General features: G+C 43.2%; 1 protein-coding gene across 1 annotated transcript; it reads right to left on the bottom strand.

The window, feature by feature from the left end:
- Positions 1 to 13: 13 nt before the first annotated feature.
- Positions 14 to 26,479, bottom strand: DHX8 (DEAH-box helicase 8). The gene is made up of 23 exons (XM_059048199.2): positions 26,124 to 26,479; positions 23,229 to 23,314; positions 22,655 to 22,727; positions 22,155 to 22,240; positions 21,088 to 21,197; positions 20,354 to 20,695; positions 19,828 to 19,972; positions 19,531 to 19,734; positions 18,750 to 18,837; positions 16,857 to 16,954; positions 15,728 to 15,875; positions 14,506 to 14,687; positions 13,136 to 13,330; positions 12,644 to 12,829; positions 12,288 to 12,498; positions 11,561 to 11,742; positions 9,172 to 9,312; positions 5,722 to 5,877; positions 3,215 to 3,352; positions 2,595 to 2,723; positions 2,220 to 2,416; positions 1,567 to 1,746; positions 14 to 713 (listed from the first exon to the last, which is right to left on the bottom strand). Exons 1-23 carry the CDS (start codon positions 26,269 to 26,271, stop codon positions 494 to 496), a joined length of 3,645 nt encoding a protein of 1,214 aa, XP_058904182.1. The 5' UTR covers positions 26,272 to 26,479; the 3' UTR covers positions 14 to 493.
- Positions 26,480 to 27,802: the final 1,323 nt, after the last annotated feature.

Here is a 27,802-nt window from a genome sequence, read left to right as displayed (position 1 = left end):
CATAGAAAACCAATTTTGTTTCCTTAAGAAAATAAATATTTGCAGGAGGTTAAGCAAAAGTACAGGGGCTGGACAGGGACAGGAAGCGGGGCCAACACTTTCAGCGAGCTTTGTGGCTCCCCCCTCCAGGGTACCAGCTAGGGTATCAGGGCCCTCACTGAGTCCAGGTACCAGATGCTCATGACTCCCCTTTCCCATCCGAGGGCTGCAGAAGTTTCCCCTTTCTTGGAGATGATGCAGTGTATTCCCATGTTGGCTGTGAGCCCTGGCTGAGTGCCTTGGGGTGGTGGGGCTTGGAGGCTCTGATCAAACCAGGCGTAAATCCCTGTTTCTATTTTACCACCAGGGAAGAAATGAGAGACAAGTTTAGGAAATGCCCAGTTAAGATAGTCAGTCACTGGACAGCTGTATCCTCAGGATCAGCTTTTCATCAATAAGAGCGAGGCCAAGCCCTGGCCCACTGCTGCAGAAGAGACGAACAGACTCTTGCCTTTCAGCGTCGCCGGAAGGCTCGGGATATTCTCCAGGCGTTGGGTTCCTCATAGCGGTTGTACAAGGGTTCAAGTCGTTGCTGCTTCTTCTGCTTGCTTAGCTTCGTCGGGTCAGAGACCTTGAAGAAGGCTGGAGCAAACTCCACAAGCCACCGGGGGTCAATGGTGGTGACCTCACGCATGTACTCCTTCGTGGTCAGCACCAGCTCGTGGTACACCACCCTGAGCAGGGGGACAGAGAGAGGGCTCAAGCCCCCGATACAGGCCCGGCTCCACGGCACCCTGGTCCCTCCCTGGTGGGCCTCAGATGAGCTTGCACTTGACCCTCTTACCTCTCCTGCCTGACCTCTGAGGAGACTGCAGTCTCCGTTTATGATAGCCACACCCCAATACTGAGGAGCCCGCACACCTCTAACCACAAAAAACTGCCAGTTCGAACAATTTAAGTAACACGGAGCCAATCACATCCCTTCTCTGGACCTCGGTTTCCTGCTCTGTGAAATGGGTGGTTTTCTGGGCTGTATCCATAGAACTCTAGGGCCCTGAAGCGGACCTCAGAGGCTGCCACAAGGGGATGGGGAAAGCCAAGCAGGCAAGGCTCTACATCTCCAGCCCTCTTCTACCACCATGGTGGCACAGTGGTTTTTAATTGGTTTTATGTTAGGGTGGCTAAGATTCCAATTATTTTTTAAATACTACTTGAAAAAAAATTTTTTTAACCACCTCACTAGATAATCTCTAAGATCCTTCCTAGCTCTTACCCCCATGATTTTATTTCTCTAAAAAGGGCCTTGGGACTTCCCTGGTGGTCCAGCGGTTAAGACTCTGTGCTTCCACTGCAGGGGGTGAGGGTTCGATCCCTGGTCAGGGAACTAAGATCCCACATGCCGCACAATGCAGCCAAAACAATAAAATTTAAAATAAATAAATAAATAAAAAGGGCCTGATATTGTGTCTAATTCAGGCTCCTGCTTCTCTAGAACTATGAGGAATATTAGAATAGGAAGTGCTGGGGGTGGGTGAGGATACAAACACAAAGGGACAGTAGATCCACAAGTTCTCTCTGCCCACCTACCATTCGGGCTGTCTGTTGAAGAGAGCACTGGAAGGATGGATGTAGACCACCTGCTGGTCGATCAGTGTCCGGTAACCCTCCTGTGGGTCTTTCTTGGCAGCGTTCCGGAAGAATCCACTGCAGATGGCCTTCTGCACTCGGACTGTGGACTTACCACAGGAGACCACATCCAGCTTGTGTCTAGCAGGAAAATAAATCAAGAGAGGACAAAGGTGTGAGACTATTCTGCTTTCAGAGGTTCTATCTTCCGGAATGATGGTACCCAACACACCCTTCTCAGGGTCCCCAGAGCTGGCCCCAGGACCCTGCTTCCAGCCCTTCCAGGGGCAGCTCTACATAGCGGGCAAGATGGATGCCATAAGAGCCAGACACTTTGCTTAGGTTGTAATTCAACCCAACTAATAATGTTGCAGACGCTTGTAAACAAAGAGCATTTTCAACAACTAATATATCATCTCCCTCTTAGGAACTTTCTGAAGTGATTCTCAGCCACATCCTTACCTGGGGAGTACAACAACGACGGAAAAGCTGGAGGAAGAGTTATGTGAGGAGCAAGAGTACAGGTGCCCACAGCTTTACAGGTTCGTACAGAGACAAACAGACACGGCATTCAAGGAGGTTCAGCTTGAACACAAGAAGTCACCGGGTGTTACCTGTCCATTATGCCCAACATCTGCTTGCGAATGTCCTGGGCCCGGCGCAGAGAACGAGCCTGGATGAAGTTCTCATAGCACCACGGGTTGGAGAACTTATTGTTCTTCCAGGAGTTGTACACGGCCAGCAGGGTGAGGTGGTCCCCTTCGGTCTGGTGGAATTTGGCCTTCTTCTGATCTGCAAGGGCTTGTTTATCCTGCAAGCAGTGCGGAGAGAATCACTTTCCACCCCACAGCTACTAACTGAACATCCAGCAGTGCTGGGGAGCCCTCTGCGGCCCCATCAAGTGTCCACATTAAGCACTGTGGCGGCAACAGGCTGATTTCACCCAACTTCACCTGACCCCTATCTGAATGTGGGCCTGAACTCCCTACCTTGGGCCTGTAGAAGACATTCTGCACAGACAGCATGGACACGATGGTCAGCATTTCCTCACTGCAGCCTAGATGCACAGACATGATCAGCATTTTGCACAGCATTGGTTCCAGAGGGAACTCTGCCATCTAGAGGGAGAAGAAGAAACTACAATTGCATCCCCAGGGAAGACCCATCTGGGGTTGCCAGTGTAAAAACACTGGTCAGAGTGGGTAACAGACCACAGGAGGTTTACCTAAGCACGATGATGTGGGATGCCTGGCTCTATCAGAAGTTTTTTTTTTTTTTAATTTCCCAAATAAACCCAACAAAATGTATGTGACCAAGAATGGAACTACCGTTGGGGTAGGTGGGAATTTTGCAGACATCTTTTCAAATTAAGGCTAGACTCAATAATATATCATGAGGTAAGATTAACTGAATAGAATTTCTTTTTCTGTAAAGAAGAAAAAGTTTTAAGTGACAGTGGAAAATCCAGGTTAAAAACAGGCATGTAGAATTCTACAGGCAGGTAGAATTCTCCAGGGCCTCAGAGTTTAATCTTTTAAACAGAACAGAGTATGGAAAGTTAGCCAGGGAACCTTCCCCAAAGCACCAGAAGTTAGGTTCTGTCCCCTACCCTGCGGCCCAGGCGAGTAAGTAGACCCTCGTCGTCCAGGGCACCCAATGTGTATAGCTGTTCCATGGCTGTGATCAAGGTTTCCATTGGCGGGGCATCCATAAAGTCAAAGGACAGCAGGTCATTGATGCCCATGGCCTAGAACAGAAGAGAAGAATGTGTGTGATGGGAGGGTCAGCCTCACCAGTGTTAACATGGAGGGAGACTACTTGTCACCTTCTCTCTTATATCTTCGACTGCCATTAGGAAGCCACTAGCAGGATTAGCAGGAATCTCCAGGAATGCACCACACAAAACTCAAGACTGACAGAAAGCATATACTTTCTCGGGAAACTTTAAAAAACACTCTCTCAGAATGACAGTATGTACAGCTTAACGACAAAAAGATAAAAATTTTAAAATGGGCAAAGGTAGACATTTCTCCAAAGAAGACATAAAAATGGCCAACAAGCACATGAAAAGATGCTCAATATGACTAGTAATTAGGGAAATGCAAATCAAAACCACAATGAGATACCACTTCATACCCACTAGGATGGCTATAGCTATAATTTAAGAAAGAAAAAAAAAAGAAAGAAAATAACAAGCGTTGGCAAGATATGGAGAAATAGGAATCCTCGCATGTTGCTGGTGGGAATGTAAAATGGTGCAGCTGCTGAGGAAAACAATTTGGTGATTCACCAATAACTTAAACACAGAATTATGATATGATCCAGGAACTCCACTTCTAGATATATACCCAAAAGAACTGAAAGCAGGGACTCAGACAAATACTTGTACGTTAAGTTCACAGCAGCATTATTCACAATAGCTAAAAGGTAGAAACCAGCCAAATGTCCATCAATAGATGAAGGGATAAACAAAATACTGTATATACATACAATGGAATATTATTCACCCTTAAAAATGAAATTTTAACACATGCTACAACAGGATGAACCTTGAAAACGTCATACTAAGTAAAATAAGCCAGATCAAAAGGACAAATATTTTATGACTCCATTTATCTGAGGTACCTAGAATAGGCAGATTCACGGACACAGAAAGTAGAATAATGGTTACCAGGGGCAGAAGGAAGGGGAGAAGGGATAGTTTAGTTAAATGGGTACAGAGTTTCGATTTGGGATGATCAAGAAGTTCTGGAAATGGACAGTGGTGATGGCTGCACAACACTGTGAATGTACTTAATGCCCCTGAACTAGACATTTTAAAAAGATTTCAGTGATAACGTATTGTGTATTTTATCATAATTTTTAAAAAAAAAAGACGACAACCAGCTTGCCCTGTCTCTTGCATACATAATTTCTCCTGTGCATCTAGGAAGTGCTTTGTACCATGTTAGGTGGCAGGGATATAAACGTGACTAAAACATGGTCCCTGCTCTCAGAGTTCACAATGGTGAGACAAGTGGACACAAAACCACCTGCACCTGGCACAGAGTGGGTATTCGATACATTTGTTACCAAATTTGATGACTAAAAGAAACAAGTGAATGATGCACTATCCAAGTGTGTATAAAGGGAGATGTGGCAGGACCTAAGCTTTCTGTTTCTCTCCCATAAAGTGATGGTGACCATAAACACAGCGGGTGTTCGATAAATTCTTATTGTACAAGAACTACAAGGAATTATGTTCGCTATCAGTAAGCACTGTGCCAAGTGCCTTTACCTGCATTACCTCCTTTATGTTCACAGGAGAGACTATTAACAGCCCCCGCTTTTGAGAGGAGAATAGAGTGCAGAGGGCCAAGCAGATAAAGTTGCCAAGGACACACAGCTCGGAGCAGAAGTTTGAGCCACAGATGCCTCTCTGTTCTCACTCCAGAGACTGGAGCAGGTTTCTTTTTTTTCTGAAGCTCTGTTTTAGCCTCTCTTACAGGGAATGAATAATAAATTACAACAGAGCACTCTGCATCAGTGAAGTGCCAGGGCTCCAGCGCAGCATCAGGGTAGGGGGGCGGGGGCGGGGGTGCCATCATCTGGGAAATTACTCATGCGCCTCCCCCTGCCAAAAGACAAGAAAGGTCCTCACAGGGGACTGAGAGAGGAAGAGCAATGATTCAGAATGAAAACCAAGTCCCCAGGGGGCCAGGCTGAAATCCGTACTAACAGTTCCCCTTTTTGGATTGGGGGTTTTGCTTCTATTCTAAAAGAACAGAATTGGATCTGAAAGTTAAAGGGTTGAGGGAAGTGAGTTTGTCCACAGTTTGGCACAGATTCGATTTTTTCTAATATCCTGTTTGAAAATGCTCCCAACTAAAACCTTTTATAACCAAATACCCTGCTGGTTACGATGGCAAGAAAAAAGTGTCACAGCACACATGCCAATTTAGCCCCAGCCCCGCAGTAGAGAGGCTGTTATCACAGCCGTTTGCATTCCACTCAAAGGGACTGGTTCCATGAGGTTACTGAAGAATTTAACAAGGTTCAAAAAACTGAGATTCATTTACTAAGGCCATAGGATTGGACTGTTCTACCAAAGCATTCTAACAAGACAGTGATTTCTACCTTGAGTGAGAGCACTGTGCTTGCTAAGTTGGTTCTCTGGATTTCCGGCACGTTGGTGGTCAGCATTTCATCTCGGTAGGCACGTTCTGTGTACAGCCTGTAACACTTCCCTGGGCCTGTTCTCCCAGCTCTGCCAGCGCGTTGCTTTGCCTGAGCCTAGAGGAGTGGGCATATAAAAGTAACATATCTGTTAAACATTGCTTAACAGCTTCACCCAGGAAATCTGTTAAAAGAGGGGCACTCAGCAACAGGCAAAACCTAAAACGGGGTTTATTTCACTTCCTTTAGGGCCATTTCCAAGACTACCTACCAACGCTCTTATCATCCCCTCTCCAACACTCAGCATTTCGGGAAAGTTTGTTCAAGTGAGGCCAAATACAAGCAAGTGAATAGAAGAAGTATGGTAAAGATCACAGAAATATACCTTCAAAATAGTGTGGCAGGGGCTTCCTTGGTGGTGCAGTGGTTAAGAATCCACCTGCCAATGCGGGGGACACGGGTTCGATCCCTGGTCTGGGAAGATCCCACATGCCGCAGAGCAACCAAGCCCGAGAGCCACAACTACTGAGCCCACGCACCTAGAGCCTGTGCTCTGCAACAAGAGAAGCCACCGCAATGAGAAGCCCATACACCACAATGAAGAGTAGCCCCCGCTCGCTGCAACTAGAGAAAGCCCACGTGCAGCAATGAAGACCCAACACAGGCAAAAAATAAAATTAAAAACTAAACTAAAATAAAAATATTTTAAAAAAACAAGGGCTTCCCTGGTGGCGCAGTGGTTGAGAGTCCGCCTGCCAATGCAGGGGGCGTGGGTTCGTGCCCCAGTCCGGGGGGATCCTGCGTGCCGCGGAGCGGCTGGGCCGGTGAGCCGTGGCCGCTGGGCCTGTGCGTCCAGAGCCTGTGCTCCGCGACGGGAGAGGCCACAGCGGTGAGAGGCCCGCGTACCGCAAACAAACAAACAAACAAAAAACAGTGTGGTACATCATAAATGAGAAAGCATAAAACAAAATGACAAAACCCACCCTCCACAGTGATGACCAAATGTAAGTGAACTGAATAAATATGTTAATCATACCAGTGAATGAGTCTGCAGCTGTTTTAAAAATTAGGTTTGAGATGCTCAATGACAGAAGGAAATGTTCACTCACAGAGGTGAAAAAGCAAGTTGCCAAACAATGTAATACTAAGTTTATTTATTTTTTAATCTTAATGCAAATATACAAACTACCAGAAATAAAAAAACTAGGAAAAAAATACCTTAAAATGTTAACTGTGGCTAATTCTGATGGTAGGCTTTAGATGAGTTCTATTTTCTTTATCAAATATCCAACAATGAACATATATCACCTTAATAATCAGGAAAATTAAATACTTAATTAAAAACCGCATACTTACTACACTACTAGAATTGCAACCTGAAACAAACATGAAAAAAGATGGGCAAGAAAAATATCAAAATGATGACAGTGATTGGTGGTAGTAGGACTAAGGGCAACTTCCAAAATAATGTAATATTATTTCTGAACTTATGGGAGAAGGGAGCTAATTTTTGAAATTAAAAAAAAAAAATGTAGGTTAGCCCTAGGTTGCTAGGAAACGGTGAATAGCAATCTGAACAGGGCTGTTTTCTGACAAAACCATCTGTCTTATAAATAGTATCAGGAAGGGGCTTCCCTGGTGGCGCAGTGGTTGAGAGTCTGCCTGCCGATGCAGGGGACACGGGTTCGTGCCCCAGTCCGGGAAGATCCCACATGCCGCTGAGCGGCTGGGCCCGTGAGCCATGGCCGCTGAGCCTGTGCGTCCGGAGCCTGCGCTCCGCAACGGGAGAGGCCACAACAGTGAGAGGCCCGCGTACCACAAAAAAAAAAAAAAAAAAAAAGTCCGACTAAATAGTATCAGGATTTAGAATTCCTATGCCAGCTCCAAAACAAAGGATGGAATATGAAAGGTCACTACCCACTCAAAGGCAGGCAGCAATCACGCACCGTGGCAGATTCCACAGCATTCTACAGGTGTCTCTCCAAATCAGGGAGAGCAGATAATAATAAATAATTTCTCCATCACTGCGAGTTGCACGTATCACCCCCAGGAGAAGTGTACAGAGTACACATGCTGGGGCCAGACTGCCCAGGTTTAAATCCTGGCTACACCAGCTGCATAACAGGCAAGTCACTTAACCCCTCTGGTTGTCAGTCTCATTTGTGAAATGAGGATAATAATAACATCTACAACAAAGAATCAACTGAGAATATAACGAGTTCATGTATGTGAAAGTAGCTGGGACAGTGCCTGGCACTTACGAAGTACCCTGCAAGTCTTAGCTATTATTACTAAAGTTTCAGAATGAAAACAGCCTTATGGTATTATAAATTATGAAAGTAATACATACCTCTTATGGAATATTAAGACAATATATATAAATTAGATAACTAATAAGAACCTGCTGTATAGCACAGGGAACTCTTCTTCACTTTGCTATACAGCAGAAACTAACACAACATTGTAAAACAACTATACCCCTATTAAAAAAAAGAAAAAGACAATATATAAAAGTACAGGGAAGAAAATGTGCTTTACCCATCAGCACAGTAACCAGCAGCACCACCAAGAAATAACCCTGGCTAACATCTCGCCAACGTGCTTTCAGTCGCAGGCACGTTTACATACACTGTGCACAAGCACACACCATCTACTTTTAAACAAAAATTGGATTATACTACTCATGCTATTTTGTAGCTCACTTTTTTCAAACAATATATCAGAGTTATATGCTTATGCCATTAAATATAGATACACACCACCATGTTAATGTCACATAACATTCTATGGCATGAATTTACCATATTTTATTAAACCAGTTCCCTTTCGGAGCTCATTTAGAATTTTTCCAGGTTCCCTCCAGTATAAACAATGCTTCAGCGAACATCCTTTTCCATTACCTTTGGATATGTGTTCAATCATTTCTAACTTTCAGATATACTTCTAGAAGCAGAACTGTTAGGTTAAAGAAATGAACTTTTACATTTCGGATACACTGTGGCCAAACTGTCTTCAAAAGGGATGATCAGGCTATTCATTTTAAAATATAATTTAGGTAGGAAATTATTCCATAATTACCAAAGAAACACATTATCATCTAATGAATTATTACTATCTCAGATATCTGTGGCTAAGTGCAATACTTTAAAAAATATGTTCTTACCACTTATATTAGATCATCTAGGGTGCTAGGATTCAATGTCTTTTTTTTTTTTAAGTTCCAGTTTTATGGGGCTTTTTAATGTTGACACACAATTCTAGAAATTAAAAACAAACAACACAAAATCTCCCTTATCTCAAGAAAGCAGCCAGCATCTTAAAACAATAAAATTCAAAATACAAAACCATAAAAAATTTCAGAAAAGCCCTAACCAGGATTTTCAGAAAAGCTGCCAGTAGAAGCTACCCTACCTGAGAAATAGGAGTTACCACGAGCTGGTCGATCCCTGTCTTAGAATTGTAAACTTTCTGCTTCACGAATCCAGGGTCCACCACGTAGTAAATGCCGTCAATAGTCAGTGATGTCTCCGCAATGTTGGTGGCAATCACAACCTGCAGGCAAGAAGGACACAGCTGGATTGAGCTGCCCAGGCTCAGCCCAGAGGTGTGAAAGGAGACTTCTGAACTCAGACACCTTCCCAAAGGGATTGTGTGGCTCTCCCTCTCTCTAGATGATTAGAGAGCACTTAATCTCAGTTTGGCCTCAAATGGGCAGAAGGGGAGGTGCCTTCATCTTAAGGGTTAGGTTGGGGAGGGAGTGGTACCTGAGAGAAGTGGAGTAGGAAAAAGCAGTGGCCAATCAAAGCCAATTTCATTTGGTGCAAATGGCTACATATCTCATTTTCTAGATCCAATGTTGATTACTACAATTTTAATTTTCTAGCACCCTGGGAAGGCAGAGATTTCCTGGCATCACATGTGCCAGTGCAAAATGAGATTTTTCTTCCCCCACGGGGACATCTGGACTACCAAATGGGCTGTTTGTGTATGTGGAACAAGAGGGAGATTTTTTTTTTCTGATCATGAAATGAACTATAAGGCGGCAGAGGAATTTCACAGTTTGTGTGTAGGCAGCAGTATATGTGATCTAGAAGATTATTGGTCTCAGCTTGGCACTGCCACTGTTCTTCCACCCAGAGGTTCAGATAATAAAACACAAATGCTCAGAAAAATCATTGTTAGGAGGCACCAGAACATCTCACCCCATGCCAGCATCTTACCGGCCCTGCAACACTTCTACCTGTCAGAGAGCTGCAGAAGCCCTCCCGGAGAGGAGTGCCATCACCAGAACAGAACAGAGGAGGGATCACCGTCTTCCCGCCAAACCTGCTCCTCCCCGCTTCCCTCCTCAGCACCATCTTCCATCCAGCTGCCCAAGCCAGAAACTGGTAGTCATTCCTGACTTCTCCCCTCTGCCCTTCCCTAAACCTCCAGGCATCTACTATGTCTTGACTGTTCTAACTCTTTAATGTTATTCAAATCCTTCTGTCTTCCAGATGGTTACTAGATTCATTGTGGTGGTCATTTCATAATATATGCAAATGTCAAATCACTTTGTAGTGCCCCTGAAACTAACATACTGTTGTACATCAACTATATTTCAATTAAAAAAGAAAATCCATCTGTCTTCCATTCCTAGGTATATACTCAAGAGAAATGAAAACACATGTCCTCACAAAAACTTGTAAACAAATGTTCATACCAGCATTATTCATAATAGCTAAAATGTGGAAACAATCCAAATGTCCATCAACTGATGAATGAATAAACAAAATGTGGTACACTCTGTTCTACAACAGAATACTATTCAGCAATAAAAAGAAATGAAGTGTTTATACATGCTACAACATGGATGAGCCTTGAAGACATGCTAAGTAAAAGAAGCTAGTCCGCAAGGACCACATATTATATGATTCCATTTATATGAAATGTCCAGAATAGGTGAATCTAGAGACAGAAAGTGGATTACTGGTTCCCAGGGGCTGAGCAGAGGGGTGAATGGGGGATGATTGCTAAAGGGTGCAGGGTTTCTTTGAGGGATGATGAAATTGTTCTAAAAATTAACAGTAGTGATAAATGGTGATTAATGATTAATAATGGTAATTAATGGCTGCACAATTCTGTGAATATACTAAAAAAATTCTGTGGCTATACTAGAGTGGACTGAATTGTATGTTTTAAAGGGACAATTGTATGGTATGTAAATTATATCTCAATAAAACTATTATTTTAAAATCCATCTGTCCCCTTTCCCACTGTCTCAATACACACACTCACAGTCAATTCCAGCTGCTGGAACTACACAGCTCCCTGTAATGGCCACACTCTCTCACCCCTTGGCTATCACAGCCTGTTCTGTCTACTCAGGATGCATGTTCTCCTACCCTTCTCGTCTAGATGAACACCCACGTGTTCTTCAGGACTAGCTTAGATCCTCACTTCCTGTAAGGACACTGGGCAGGGTGCTCCCCCTCTGGGCATCCAGCACACCAGCAGCACATTCACACTATATGTTAAAGGCCTGTCTACCGGTGGATGTCCCACAGCAGATAGAAGCTTGTCCTCAGACTGCAGCCCTGGTGTCTACCCCAAAGCCTGGTAGATGCTCAAAAAAATATCTGTCGAATGAAGGAAAAGAGAGGAAGAAGAGCAGGAGCACATATAAGACCCTCATTCCTTAACAAACTGGTTGGACCACTTTCTAAAACATAATAAACAAGACTCACATACACCTTAAGCAATCCCCGTTAGGGCCAGCTGCATACAGCACATGGTTTCAGAGCACAAGAGCCTGTGTTACCTTTCTGCTGCCAGGTGGAGCTGGGTCAAAGATTCGGGTCTGCATCTCACTGGGAAGAGCAGAGTACACTGGAAGGATAATCAACTCTGGAACATCGGGTCCCAGGGATTTCATTCTTTCATACAGGATCTCACAAGCAGTATCAATCTCTTCCTGACCAGTCAGGAAGACCAGGATATCACCTAAGAGGAGAACAGAAGCATTGATTTTCTCTGTGTGTGTCCTATACAAAGGCCACAGTGACATTCACCGAACTCCAAACAATGGAAAACACACTCATATTCTGACCTCTAACAAATCAAGAGGTTTTCATCTATCCATGTTTATTCATTTGTTTGTTGTTTTCGGTTTTTTTAATTTTTAGAAATTTGTGTCTATATTTAAATAGATGCATTTAAACCCTGCACACCATTATTTATATTTTCATCACCACCATTTCAAACAGGCAAGCCTGTTTGAGACTTACAGACAGACCAATATTTAAAAGGCATTTTTTTAAAGGTCTAAACTACAGATTTTTGTTTGTTTGTTTGTTTTGGCCATATCTTGAGGCTTCCAGGATCTGAGTTCCCCGACCAAGGACTGAACCTGGGCCCCTGGCAGTGGAAGCATGGAGTCCTAACCATTGGACTGCCAGGGAAGTCCCTAAAAAGCATGTTTTAAAAGATAAGCAAAAATACCCACATTAGGACTTGGTCTAAGAGGAAAAAATGCTCTTTCCCCCTACCTGGTGGTTCTGTTAAATGGATCTGCATGACAGTGATCAAGCTGGCATCCAGATAATCAGTTTCAGGTTCCTTTGTATACAATATTTCTACTGGGTATGTTCGACCTGGGATGGTGAAGATGGGAGCTTCATAGAAGTACTGAGAAAACTTCACTGCATCCAAGGTGGCTGAGGTGACAATCAGCTTCATGTCCTGCCGTTTCTGAACCGTCTAGAGGGAAATGCAACGTAGCTTACTAAAAAGGACTGCCCAATACTAAAAAGGACTGCCCAAAGAGGCACAGGTACTCAAATCCAATTCCCAGAATTCAGTTCCCAACAGGTAGAATAAGGGTCACCAAAGAGCACCTAGTTACCTTTTTCAACAATCCAAAGAGCACATCAGTGTGAATTGTTCTCTCATGCGCCTCGTCCAACATGATGATTGCATACTGAGTGAGGTCGGGGTCAATCAGGCACTCTCGGAGCAACATCCCATCCGTCATGTACTTGATAACTGTTTCAGGGCTGGTGCAGTCCTCAAATCGAATGGTGTAGCCCACCTAAAGCAGAACAGAGGCTGAAAACCTTAAGACACAAACCTCTCCTTTTTGCAATCTCCAGGCAAGACTTTAGCCCAGGCTATTACCCATAATCTTAACAGACAGACTTTGGCCAAGATGTACAATGATTTCCTCAAAGTTAAATCTGCCTTGGATTTGATCCTGAACAGATCAGTGATGACCATGAGAACCCTCTCTCTCAGGAGAAACCTGAAAAAAGGTAGTATTACTCCCATTATATAGATAGAGATCTGGGTCTTTACACTTTCTTCAGGCATTTTCAGAATAGCTTCGCCAACCACTTACCTCTTGGCCTAAGCAACAACCAAACTCCTCTGACACTCTTTTGGCCACTGACATGGCCGCAACTCTTCTGGGCTGGGTACATCCAATCTTGCCCCTGGAAGTGTAGCCCGCCTCTGCCAGGTACTGGGTGATCTGCGTTGTCTTCCCAGATCCTGTCTCTCCGATGACAATCAGGATCTGATTGTCATGGACAGCCTGAAAATAATCAAATATAAACACGGTCATTAATATCTGCCACACATTACTCTGGAGTAAAACAATTGATTATGCTCTAACGCTAAAGGAGAAGAAGGGGAAACAGTAGTATACATACGTAAGACGACAATCAGAGTTTAAATTATTTTTAATTATGCATAGAAACAAATGCTAACAGTGATTTTCTATGAGCAATGCTCTTATTTTAATCACATGTATGACAAATTAAAAACTTTAAACTTTATGAGAATTCTCTTTTTAACTGACTCAAATTTTTTTTAATTTATTGGTTTCCTTAAGTTCATAAAAACACAAAGATGATGCTAAAAGCATAACTATCTAGATAGACCTAATATTTTACATATGTACATGTATTTTTTAAAGTATTACACAAACATGGTTAAAGAATTCAGTAGTAAATAAAAAGTTAAATACAATGTTCCTTTCTACTGCCATTCCCAAATCTATAGTCACTTTACCCCTTAAAGTCACCTGATTTCTACACTGTTTATAACAGCAAAGGACATCCATCAACCTATATGTCTATTAACACAGGACTAGTTAAATAAGCCAGAGCACATCTACATATAACAAAGCACCTAACAAAAGGGGGAAAATGCTGAGCTATATCACTAACGGGAAAAAGCTAAATACAGAGCAGTACATATAATATGCTGTTATTTAGAAATACATACAGCTCATATAAAACATATAATATCTGTGTTTTTATATATATTTGTACTTCATTGTATATGTATAAGATGTCATTGAAAGGATTCCCTGGAAACTAGTAAACTCAGTTGCCTCAGGAAGGTTTAGTGGTCTTAAATCAGATCTCCAAAAAATGGAAATAAGTATCTGAAGCAAAGATTTGCCTCAATGTCAAGTCAAGCATCCCCATTATTCTTATTGTCCAGAGCTATTTGTCTATGCAACACAATACTCTGTCCACTTGCTCTAGGGATCCCTAGTTCAAACAGATTTATTTCCTCATAGGAAAAAAAAACATGGAGACTAATATATACATATTTTTTAAGTACTTGGAAATGTTGGGTTTTTTTCCTATCCCCTTCAGAAAAGCCACTTCAAATGTGTTAATTTCTATTAAAACATGTCATCCTCTTTTTAGAAAACACCCTGACTTCCCCACCAACACATCATAAAGGGCTTCTCACCTGGACCAGCTGCTCCTTCAGTTTGTAGATGGGCAGGCTCTCTCTCTGTTCAATGATTGACATCTGCGTCTTTTTTCCATAAGAAGCTTTGTTGCCCCCAAAGGCATGCTTCTTCCACTCAGGAATGTCATTGGGCATCATCCCAATACCCCTCATGTTGGCAGCAATCTGCCTGCCTTCCGCTGCAAAGGAAAACAGGTGACTTAGTATCATCCTCATGCTACCTCACTGCCCGCTCCCCCCACACTCAACGAGTCACATTTCTCCAGTACATCCCTCCTCTCTGCTATCTCTGTCTTGAGGCCACCATCTCTCGCCTCTGAACTATTATAAAAGCCTCCTAATTCACCGCATGTGTCTACTCTTGCCCCATCCAATCCATTTTGTAGGGCACCCTCAATAACCCTTTGGAAATGCAACTCTGATCTTGCCACTTCCCTGTGTAGAACTTTGCAGCATTTCCCCGTGAACTTTAGGATTGAGCCCTAACTCCTGATGCCATCTCCAAATTCCTGGCAGCCACAACCCAACCCCCACCTCTCTGCCCATCATTCTCCCTATTCCAGCTACACAGGTCTTCTTTCCCACATCACAGCCTCAGCACAGGCTATTCCTCAGCCTGGAACATATTCCCCAATCCCCATGCCAGCCCCTTTGACAGACTAAGTCCTATTTATCCTTCAGGTCTCCACCTTCCCAGGGAAGTGACCCACCGTAGCCAACTATACTACCTATACTTCTTATCTATGTAGCACTCGTCGTGATTTGGTCAGTAATTTGGTAGTATTTGGTTAATATACATTTTCCCCACTAAATGTGAGCCTCATAGAGCAGGGATCATGTCTGCTTTCTTCACAGTTGTATACCCAGGTACTTAACACAAACAGTAAGTATTTGTTATGACTGTATCCAGCAGTCAGTTAATATTTACTACACAAAGATTTATATGAAAAGAGAAGTTTCAAAGCTGTATTATCTTTGGAATAAAAATTTTTAAGTTATTCAGAAGAAAACAGCCAGTCTAATGATTTGACCACGGTTACGAAAACATTTAAAAAACAAAACAAACCAAAAACATGCTCTAACTGAAGGGAAAAACGAAATCACCAAAGCCAAGACTAAATCTCTAGTTATATACTGGCAGTGTCTTCTCCCTGTGTATATGAAAGTTAAGATTTTTTTTTTTTTTTGAAAAGTCCACAGTCCCCTCCCAGAGTCCTACCATCAGGCAGAGGATCAACCCAATGTTTGTTGAGTCCCATGGGAATAGAATCCATCTCTGCTTCCCGCTGGGCCTGCTTGAGTTCCCGCCTTTCTTTGGCGAGGGCACTCTGCATCATTGCTGCTTGGGAGAGGGAACCATCTGGGTTCTAGTGCAACAGAGGACAAAGCAACATCAGAATGGGATCTCAGCATGCATTAAATATCCAGGAAATAAAATACAGATGTTAAGCCACTCAAATCTAAAAAGAGGCCCACCCAGAAGAAAGTTAATATTAACATACCAGACTGCATGAAAGAAATGGATAAACTGTACTATATTCAGAGAAAATGAACAAGGACAATGATAAATCATTGAAGAAATTAGGGATTTGGGGCTTGAAGATGGGAACCCCAAGAGAATGGATATGTGAGAAACAGATAAGAATTCTTCTGTATGGTCCTGAGAACTAAAACTGGGACCAATGAGATGCCTCAGTAAAACATATTCAGGTCTACCTAAAGAAGAACTATTGATCAGATCCATCTGGGGATGGAATGGGTCTCCTCAAGGGCTGGTGAATTCCCTGTCACCAACATTGTCAAGCAGACATGAGAAGACCACGTGGGAGGAACACTGCAGAAGGATACATGGGTGGATTACAAGCATCAGCTGGGCTGGAAGATCTTTAAGATACCCTTTTCCAAACCTAAAATTTTATCATAATTATTCAGTGAATTCTTCTCCCCACACTGCCCTCCACAACACCCAGTGCTATAGCTTTCTACTGGAGGGCCCAATTGCTCAAGTGAACCCTTCAAAATTGCCCTTGAATCTGCAAGGTAATGACTCAAGCCCTAAAGCCTGGGCAAAGGCAGTGATGGTAGATCCGGCACTCACATTTATCTCTGCTTCCTCCCAAAACACACTAAAATGAGAGTATAAGAATTTAAAAGGCAAAAACAACAAAGCCAAGTCAATCTTCCTCTAAAATAAAAGTATTCTGGACCCCGACCAACAGTCACTACTACCTCCCGTAGCCTGAGTTCTGCTTACTCAGATCTAGTAACCTGCTCTGAAAAACTGAATTGCTGCTTTAGGAACAGAAGTTCACTTGATACGTCCAGGTTAGAGTCTCAGTGTTTCTCACCTTAACAATTTTGATAGGGCTCATGTCCATGCTTTGCTTGGTGTGCCCTCGCAGGAATGGAGGCTCTTCCTCAACCAGTTCAATCTCAAGGTCCTCATCTAAAAGTCCCCAAAAAGAAGAATTAGCCAAAAAAAAAAAAGAGAGAAATGACTGATCGTTTTCACCAAAACAATACATTTCCACAAGCATCAGCAATCTTTATCAAAGATAGCTCCCAAGGTCAAAACTCTAATGGAGGTGTCTGTTTCCCCCTCCACCAGCCATTTCTAGGGCATTTGTGCCCCAGCCCAAGAACTGATCAGAGGTTTTTTCAAAAGAAGTTAAGCCTGTGGAAAAACGCTGTCTGACACTCTAAATGGCACTAAGGCATTTGCCATCCAACTTCATATGGAATAACTCCTAACCCACAATAGATTAGGGAAAAAAAATTTAGTTAGACAAATGGACAATACTAAATGTTGACAAGGATGTGGAACAACAGAAACTCACTTACACTTATGGTAGAGTGTAAATTGGTACAAAAACTTCAGAAAACAATGTGGACTGCCTGGTAAAGTTGAATACACACATTTCCTAACACCCAGAAATTCTCCTCCTACATGTTTAGGAAAAGAGACGGTCTTGCAAATGTGAATTAAGAGACAAATACAGGAATTTCATAAGAGAACTATTCATAAAGGTAAACAAAAAAACCGAGAAGACAGCCTATATGCCCATCAAAAGTAAAATGAGTAAATAATGGTAAATTTATATACAGAAAAACTCTACAGCAATGAAAACGAGCGAAAAATAACTATAAAAATCAACATAGAGGAACTTCCCTAGTGGCACAGTGGTTAAGAACCCACCAACCAATGCAGGGGACACAGGTTCAAGCCCTGGTCCGCGAAGATCCCACATGCCACGGAGCAACTAAGCCCGTGCACCACAACTACTGAGCCTGCACTCTAGAACCCGCGAGCCACAACTACTGAGCCCATGCACCACAACTACTGAAGCCCACACGCCTAGAGCCCACGCTCTGCAACAAGAGAAGCCACCACAATGAAAAGCCCGCGCACCGCAACGAACAGTAGCCCCCACTTGTCACAACTAGAGAAAGCCCATGCACAGCAACAAAGACCCAACACAGCCAAAATTAAATAAATTAATTTTTAAAAATCAACATAGATAAATATGGAAAGAATGATGGTGACTCAAAAAAAAAATTTTTTAAAACAGACAAACTGAACAATACAATGTTTAGGGATAGATATATAGTAGATCGTAAAACGCTAAAGCAAAATAGGAAATAATTAATGCAAAATTTAGAATGGTGGTTACCCACAGGAGGAAGGAGGAAGATCTAATCAGAGAGTGGCAAGTATGGGTTTCAAAGGTGCTGGTAGGTAAAGTTCTACTTAAGTGGGTGGTAGGTACACAGATGTTCATTTGTTATTGTTATATAAACTATATAACTATATACACAGATATCCATTTGTTATTGTTATATAAACTATATATACTTTATTTAGGAATTTATTTCACAATTTTAAAAAATTACCAATGGGCTAAGTCAAAAATTATTCCAGAGCAACTCAGAGGTAATCTAGGCGGATCCAGGGTTTACAGAACAATTACTAAAAATGTGAGATCAAATTCACTCCCCAAAATACAATTATGACCTTTTATATCCTAAAAACTGATTATAAGCAACAAGTGTAACAATATATACACATTTATCAGAAAAATGAAGTTTTTTGCTTCCATCATAAGGAGACCCTTTTCCTTTGAGAGATGAGTGGTGAGACCCAAGGAACAAATGAGTTTAACCACTGGGTTAAACTACAAATAAACCCTATCCACGGCTCAACTTGCCAACTGTCCTCCCGATCCATCTAAGGGGCTGGTTACCTTCTTCATCATCCACTTTAGGGAGAATGCCAGTCTCTTCATCAAAGTCTGGAAACTCTTCTTTGGAAAGGACATTGGCAGCAATCATCTAGCCAAAGGATAAAAGGAAACATTTGTCACCTGCTAGATCAAAACTCTTCTTTTGTAAGAGAGTTAATACAGAGATTTCATGTAGGAAAGCAAGGTTTTTTCCTCTGCTGATCCAGGATTGCAGGGCCTTGAACACCGTATATTCCATCCCTGGGGGGGCACGACAACGTGGTGCCCAAAAAGCACAGCTCAAGGGTCTCATCCCCAGGATGTTATCCGTTCCTTCCCTTGACTCCATAGCATTCTGCACATTCCTTATTATATAATATGTAAGCCTTCCCAGTTATTTGTTTCAATCTATCTCCTCCCCTGAAGGAGAGATTCTCAAGGGTAGGAACCATGATAGGTCCTCATAGCCCTAGCACCTGCACAGTGGCCTGGCCAACAGCATTTTTATGTTTACTGACTAATGACAAAAACAAGAATGAACATTTATATAACATATAACACAGGCAGGCACTAACCTAAGAGCTTCACTTCTACTAACTCGTTTAATCCCCACAATGTCACCACTGGCCCTGTTTTACAGATGGGGGTGTGGAGGCACAAAGAGGTAGTGTAACCTGGCTCAGGATCACAAGCTAGCAAGTGGCCTAAAGTCACCCAAGCCATCACGCTCCAGGGCCCGCACTCCTAAACACCATGCTACCTGCTGAATGACTATGTGGCCATAAGAGCAAATGGCCCCAACCTGCTTGATCTCCCACTTCTCCGGGTCAGAAATGCGGGTAAGACGCTTGCGCTCCAGCGAGTCGTCCTCTACTTCAGGAGCACTGACAAGGGAGAGGTGCGTGGGTCTATCCGGATTCCTCATAGAGGTCTCCTCGTTGGTCTCCCCAACAAGATTCCGTCGTCGATTTGGATTTAGATCTTCTCCAGTCTCTTGATCCACATCCTAAGGCACAGAAACAAGGGACATAGCCTACCTGCTGTCCTCTTATGTTTCCCTGGCCATCAGTTGTGGAAACCGGCTGGATGTCTCACCTACCTTCATGCTCAAGCTGGTCTTGGTCCCAGTGAAGGACAGCACTTTGACCTTGACCCTCTGGCCTTTGCTCACCACATCAGCCACATTGGCCACACGGCCCTCCCGGCGGAGCTCAGAGATGTGCACCAGGCCTTCCCACCGCTTCCTGAGGGAGAGTCACACACGTCTGAAACATGCCTAAAATACTTTTTCCCCAACCGATATCCACCCTTGTTGGAAATGAACAAAGGGAAATGGTCTTAAACTCAAGAGGAAAGTTCCAAGAAGGTGGCCAAACAATAAAATAGGATTACCACCCTCCCAGAGAAAAAGTTGGGGGCCAGGGTGCAACAAATTCTCCTCTGTCTCAACCAGCAAAAGGGCAGATCTCCCGAAGGCAGAGGAAGGAATAAATGGCTCTATGACATTTCAAATAAAAAGTCAACTTCTTACAACCTGATACAGTAATTTTTTAGAATGTGAAAATCCCCAGTGATAAAAGAAATTCTGTCCTTCAGTGGTGTGAAAGAAGAGTACCAGCCATTACCTTAGTCCCTCCAGCTGCACAAAGCATCCAAACTGCATGATGCTGGTAACTTTGCCGTTGTAAACGTCCCCGATGGCGGGCTCTTCTGGGGGAGGGCGGTCCACATGCTTATCCCGCCATCTGTCCAGATTCCTCTCCCCATACTTGTCTCGGTCTTTCCGGTCTCTGGGGGGACTCTGACTTCTGCTCCTGGACCGATATCTAGACTTCCCCTTATTCCTCTCCCGGGTCCGGGAACGTGATCGAGAGCGGGACCGGTGTCTCCGCTTGTGGTCTCTATTGCGGTCTCGGTCTCGCTCGCGGTCTCGCTCTCGGCTCCGCTTCTTCTTCTTTGTCTTGTCCCTAACAAATCAACAAATACTTGTTTGAAAAAGAAACCAGCCCAATTCCATCTTTGCCTTCCCAAGCACCCAGCACAGTGCCATGTACATGGCAGGTACCCACTAAATGCTGAACCGAACCAGAGTTTCAATAACTATGACATCCCTGCAGGCCAATAAAGGAGGCCACAAACATATTCACCCTCTTTCAACCTGGATTTCTACCTTCTGAACATCTCAGCATTTGCTGCATAAACATTCTCGACAGGGAGCAATGAAAACAGATGCAACAGTATAGTATGGTACGTGGCCAGTCTAGATTCTGTAAACTTGCCCATAGTTTTGCTTGGCTGGTCCACAATTCAACTATCCCCATATCCTAAACTTCCAAAGGACAGGACGCTAGAGACAAACCGGTGCTCAGCATCTCTGTGCTTCTCCTGGCCTGCTGCGCTGGGCATCAAGGCTTCCAGTTCTTTCAGGACATCCACAGCAACTTTCACATCATCCTCATCAAGCATGGTCTACAGGGGCAGAGGCAGCCAAGTTAGGAGAAGAGGGGACAAGAAAAGTCACTCAAGAATCTGTACTTCAGGTACATCTACAAATCTAACATCCCCTACATTTCTGACCACTTATGTGAAGAAGCAGAGAGGACAGAGATTTCCAACACAATTTGAGATAGAGGAAGAAGGAGTGAGCAAAGGCTCCTGGAAATCATTTCTACACTTGGCAAATCCCCCTTGTCCTTAATACAAGCCTATGGAAGGCAATTAGATATCACCCCTCCCGTGAAAGCATGAAAGTGATGATTATAAACAGAAAATAGATGTCAAAATTTTTAAAAAGGAACTCTCCTTCTACACTCCCTTCTCTCTTTCACCTGTTTTATTTTTTTTCCATAGTTCTAGTAGCTATCAGCTATACCCTATACTTACTTACTTGTGCATTGCCTGTCTCCTCCCCATTAGAGGAGTTTATGTGTTTATTTCCTGTCCCCATCCTAGTACTAGGATGTAATCTCCAAGAGGGCAGACACCTTAGTCTATTTTGTTCACTGCTGTACCCTGGTAGTTATAACAGTGCCTGGCACACAGTAGGTACTCAATAAATACTTGCTAAAATGAAATTTAAAAATCAAAACACTTTAAAAATAGGATCTTCTAATATGTAATAGAGAAAAAAAAAACTAATTTCACACATCAGGCATCTATTCCAGAACCTTACGTTGTTTCATACTTATTCCATATTCCTAATCACTGCTTTCCATAATTCCCAATCTCATTTCCCTAAAATATGGTTCTCTGAATCCTTTAACACTATTCTACACAACAGTATGTGCTCAGGTAGTGACCACTTTCACTTTGAAAACTATGTTACAGTGTAGACAAAATTAATAACTAATGAGACAAAGACAAGGGGTGAGGAGGGGGGAAAATGCAGTGATAGTAGACATCCTCATCCTCTCATGGTAACAATACCCGAACAGAAGGGTTGTCTGGTTGGCAAAGGACTGGAAAGAGTTCCTTCAGCTTTTCTTTTTCAGTTTTGGGTTTAACAACTGGATCTTGTTTCATTAAAGCGCATGAAGGGGTTAAAAAAACAAAAAGATATATTTAATACTCTTAGAGGTTAACTAAATAACTTCAACATTAGATTTGCATCAAACTAAAAACAGAACATTTTCCTACATATTACTCACATACATTACTATAAATGTAATTCAATTTAAAAAAAAAAAAAAAAAAACACTGATTACAAAACCCTTAACAAACTATCCCGGCGTGGCAGTGGGTAGTATGATTCAGTATTCATTTGATTGGTTATGTCTTATCATTTTAATTTTGCCTTAAGTCATTTGAAAATTTTACTAGAACATTTACTTGCTCAGCAGCTGCTGCAAGGGAAATAAATGCAATTTATAGGATGCTTACAATCTAAACTACTCTGGAGATGAAGCTTGTCTAGGAGCTCTGCTCACCTTTGCTTGTGGAAGGCTTCGCTGGAGGCCGCATGGTTTGTATGAGACGCAGCAAGTTACTAATAAGAGAATCCTTTGAAAAGGAACAACAAAAATTGTCAGCTCCTGGATCAGTGCTTAAAAACACTAAGAAAAGGGGTGTCCTTTAGAAAAGGGTGGTTATACACCTGAATTTAGCTAACTGGGACAAATGAAGCATAGAGTGTCAACCTAATATGGCACGAACCTAGTAACATAGCCTCAGAGAAAGCTAATATTTAGGACTCTTTGGGGGGAAGTAATTTAGTTCCCATCAACCATTTTATTGCCCATGGTTTAGAACTACCTCTCAAACCTAGACTCTTGCTTCTCACTTCCTAATTCACAGAACAAGAATGTAAACACCCATAAAGACTTAATAATGGAAATCCTGCCCTATTTTCCTAGAAAGGTGTCACAGGTAATTCGGTTACATTACCACTGCTTAGTGGCATGAAAACATCACACTTAATGGCTTATTTGATTGGCATATACTATCAAAATTTAAATCCAACAGTGACTTTGAAACAAAACAGGGGTCTCTACATACACATACCGTGAATTCTGCACCATTTTTGACCAGTGAAGCCTTAAAAGTATCAAAGGTGGTATTTTTCTCAGCAAGACTGATCACAAATTCAGCTGCAAATGAGAAAAGGGATTACAACAAGAAGAATGGAGACTTGAGCAAGAAATCAGCTTCAAGTATGTTAAAAATAAAACCAGTTGGGTTATCCAACAGTCATAAAAACCGACGACCACCATTCTGTAAGGGTAAAGAAAGAATTTAGACTACCAAGATTAGCCATGTATATTCTAGTTAATTTTCACAAGTAAAAACAAGAAATGGCTCATCAGGCGCTTGAGTGTATTTAAGGGAGGAAGACCTCCTTATCCCAGATCACTGTACCCTCTTCATGAAACTGCTAGGTATGTACTCCACCACACAGATTCTAGAGGCAACCATGTCCAAGAGCATGAGCCCATGTGCATGTGTACATGCATGCACACATGGACGCACGCACAAATAGGATGCTTTTACAGTTTCTGAAAGGACACACCCGATCTATATATGAGGGCCAGGCAGCTGCTGGATGGTACAACATCAGAGTCGGTGAAAGACTCACTTGCCCCTCTCTCCCAAATTTTTCTCTACAAACCGGCCTAGTTTTGAAATTTCTAATATTAGAACTATTTATTAATTACAAGACTTTCAGGAGAAAAGTGCATTATGATAAGCTGAGATAATAAGCCACACACTGTAAGTTCCACAAGAAAATTTTAATGATTTCATTTGCTTTTTTTTTTGCCACGCCACTCCGCTTATGGGATCTTAGTTCCCCCACCAGGAAATGAACCCGTATCCTCCACAGTGAAAGCATGGAGTCCTAACCACTGGACCGCCAGCAAATTCCCTTCATTTGGATTTTAATCCTTAAAAAATAATAATAACATGAAAGATCTGGATAGCTAACTTATAAACTAGTAACACCATACCATTTCCATGCTGAAATTTGCCTTTACCTTTTTTATGACATTAAGTGAAAGCCAGATGCCATCAGCTTTTTTAAAATAACAAGTTAATAACAACGTCAGTGGTTAAGACTTTTCAAACATCTACTACATGCCAGGCACTACGTTAAGTGTTTCACATGGGTTATCCCCATGGTTCTCACAACAACCCTCATAGGTAGGTACCATTATTGTCCCTGTTTCACAGATGAGGAGGCTGAGGGTTCGAGACAGTGACTTACCCAATAATAATTGGTGGAGCCAGGATTGGAATCCAGAAATCTGATTTCAGAGCCCAAATTCTTTAGAGAAATGTGGAGGGAGAAGTAAGTCACATGGTGCTAGACATACAATGCTCAAAAGAGCCAATCCTAAAGCAGTCAGCAGCATATTCATACTGCAGCCGTCATTAATGAGGACTTTTTTCTAATTTTCAGAATTATATGAGGACATCATTAAATTAACTGAAGTATCAAAAACTGGATCAGTAATTAAAAACAAGCTCATTGTTGAAAACAGGAAAAACAATGAGACTGATTTAAATGATAATACATCAAGGTCAAAATCAAAAGAATCAAGTCAACAAATAAAACACAAAAGAAGTAAATATATACCTTTTTGTTATTAAAACCAACTCCGGCGATTTAGTTTCATCAAAACAATATTGTTGGGCTTCCCTGGTGGCACAGTGGTTGGGAGTCCGCCTGCCGATGCAGGGGACACAGGTTCGAGACCTGGTCTGGGAAGATCCCACGTGCCGCGGAGCGGCTGGGCCCGTGAGCCATGGCCGCTGCGCCTGCGTGTCCGGAGCCTGTGCTCCGCAACGGGAGAGGCCACAGCAGTGAGAGGCCCGCGTACCGCAAAAAAAAAAAAAAAAACAAACAATATTGTCTATCACACTTTTCCAATATTAGTATTTTTAATGTTACTCGTTTTATAATTCTGTGTTTAACAGTGTGATACTGTGATTTATAAGAAGAAATACATATTTGGTCTCCATCCCTGGCATGGAGCTCCTAAAACCCTTGGAATTTCCTAAGTGCAGAGAGTACGTTATCTTTTTTTTCTTATGTTCCTGAGATAACTTTAAGGAAAGCCCCTGGATAACTAGGATGAGGGCTAGTTGCCAGGGAAACCAATCAGGAGATTAGCGGGCGGGAACTTTCAGCCCCAACCTGATCTCTGGGGAGGGGAGAGGGGCTGGAGATTGAGTTCAGTCATCAATGGCCAATGATTTAATCAACTGTGCCTATACAGTGAGGCCTCTATAAACACCCAAAAGGACAGGGTTTGGACAGCTTCCAGGGTGGTGAACACATGGCGTTTGTCCCAAGACGTCTAATGTTTGACGGACACTAGACATTGGTGCTTGAGAGATAGTATAGGCATGAATGGTTACGAGCACAGTTAAAGCCACAGACTACAAAAGACCTGGATTCCAGACCAGGCTCACTCACATTTGATATGTGATCTTGAGGGGTGTTACTTAATTACTCGGAGCCTTGTTTTCTTAATATATAAACAGATGATACTATCTCACAGAGTGGTATGGAAACCAAATAAGATAATGTAAGTAAAACACTGAGCATAATATCTGGCATGTAGTGAGAACCCAGTAAGTGTCTGCCATGAACATCACCATCATAATCATCATCATGTGGCTCTACGTTGTTGTTGTTAACGCTGTTTGTCTGTGGCTGAAAAATAAAACGCAAAGCGATGCCCACTCCAGGTTTCACTGACAGCTTTGGGAAATGGTTGCTAACAGCTCGGCCCGGAGGGCTCTCAAGAGGAGGCCACTGACGCAGGTTGCCTGGGCCAAGTCTCTGACAAAGAGATAGACTCACACGGACCCACATACTCGGTCCGTCAATCCCCTTTCTCCTTCCGCTTCTCTCAAGCCCAAACCCAGATGCCGCAGGGACCTCCGCGGACTCACCCAGATCCTTGTCGTTGATCCCCAAGTGATTGTCCAGCTCAGTGCAAACCTTCGACACTAAAGACAGATACTCGAGTTTGGCTAGTTCTTCCGCGGGGCCCAGCTCTGTTCCGGGTACGGCTCCCGCCGTGGCCACGGCCACCGCCATGGCTACGATTTGCCCCGGGCCCCTCACTGCCAGCCTTCGGAGTTACCGTACCCGCCGGGCCCCTCACGGCCGGCCTTCCGAGTTACTCCCGCCCCGCTCCAGCTTCCTCTTCCGGGTCGGCGCACTTCTCCTTCGTTGACGGTAAATTGGTATCTCCAGGAGCTTCTCTTGGCGTTATCGGATGGATCATAGAGATCAGACAGGAAGTGCTTAAGGAAGGGACGGATGAGTGGGTTACTCTGCACACAGGGAGGCGCCCTCTACAGGCCAACGAGTTTCTTGGCCAGCTCTCAGGCTCGGAAACGTTCATTCTCCACGCTCTTCCTCCCTATGTCGGCAGAGGGCGACCGGGGCCTGAGCAAAGGGATCTGGGGAAAGGGGGTCGCGACCTCCCCGGATCGAACTCCCCTCCACCCCGCCGAACCGCGCTTTAGAAGCCTTGAAAAAAGTACCTGAATTCAAGTATGGAAAAGGCAAGATTCTCTTTACAGCAGATCCCTATATTCCTGGAGCTTTGCTTCCGCTTGGGTCATGACTATCTCAAGCGATTCCGTAACAAACCAGCAGGCGATGGAGTCTAGTTCTGTCATTAACTCATTTTACAGACGAAGAAACTGATACTTCCACTATCTAGCTGAGTGACCTTGGGCAAATTAATCTCTTGGGGCTTAGTTTTCTCATCTGTAAACTAGGATAATGTTGCTCTAACTAGGTTTAGGTGATGATCAAATGAGATAACTGTACAAGGAGCCTGACTCGTAGTAAACACACTACAAATGGCAGTTGCTATAATCCCAAAGCTGAGACAATGGTCACCGTAAAGTCTGTCAAACGTAGATCTCCTCAGTCTGAGACCCCAGAGAGCCACCTGGCTCCTCTCTTGTGAAAACCACTTCTCAACCCCCAATTTTCCGGAAGCTAATACCCTCGGTACTCTCAGAACTTGTTTCCCCAAATATCAGCTGTGCTGTGAACCCAAAGTCGATAAGCTCAGGTCTCCCAGCTTCTGCTTCAGGCCCCCTTTTCCTATGTGACAGAGGTGAGGATTTTCCCACACCACACTGCTCTGCGTGATGAATGAGGAAACAGAGGCACCCCCAAGTGAGTGTCTGTCTCATCAAAAGGGACGAAATCAGACCCTTTTGCTTCTGGCTTCAGGCTACATTACACTACTGCACCTTTGAACTCTGTTCCCCCAACATCTCACCGTGGACTAAAGTATAGCAGAGGGAGAAAACCCCAGAGCAGTAGCTCTCACTGCTTTCAAGAGCTCCATGTTTCCACGTTCCTAAGGAATTAGTACTGTACCCTCTGCATTCTTCCCACTCCTCCTTTCTCTTCCTCCTTTCCCCCATGAATGGGATGGAAAATCCTGCCCTTGATTCAGTGAGCTCAACTTGACAGCTTGCAGTTAGGATACCTGGGGCTTATTCCATTGAATTCTTTTCTTTGTGCTTCTTTGCCTTTCAAAAAATATATAAATTAATGTTCTGCTTTCCTCCAATATTTAACTGGATAGGGGAAAAAACGT

This window comes from Kogia breviceps, chromosome 19 (genome assembly GCF_026419965.1).
Source record: "Kogia breviceps isolate mKogBre1 chromosome 19, mKogBre1 haplotype 1, whole genome shotgun sequence".
Taxonomy (NCBI): Eukaryota; Metazoa; Chordata; class Mammalia; order Artiodactyla; family Physeteridae; genus Kogia; species Kogia breviceps.
Note: the sequence above shows the minus strand (reverse complement) of the source record. Positions and strands in the feature narration are given on the sequence as shown.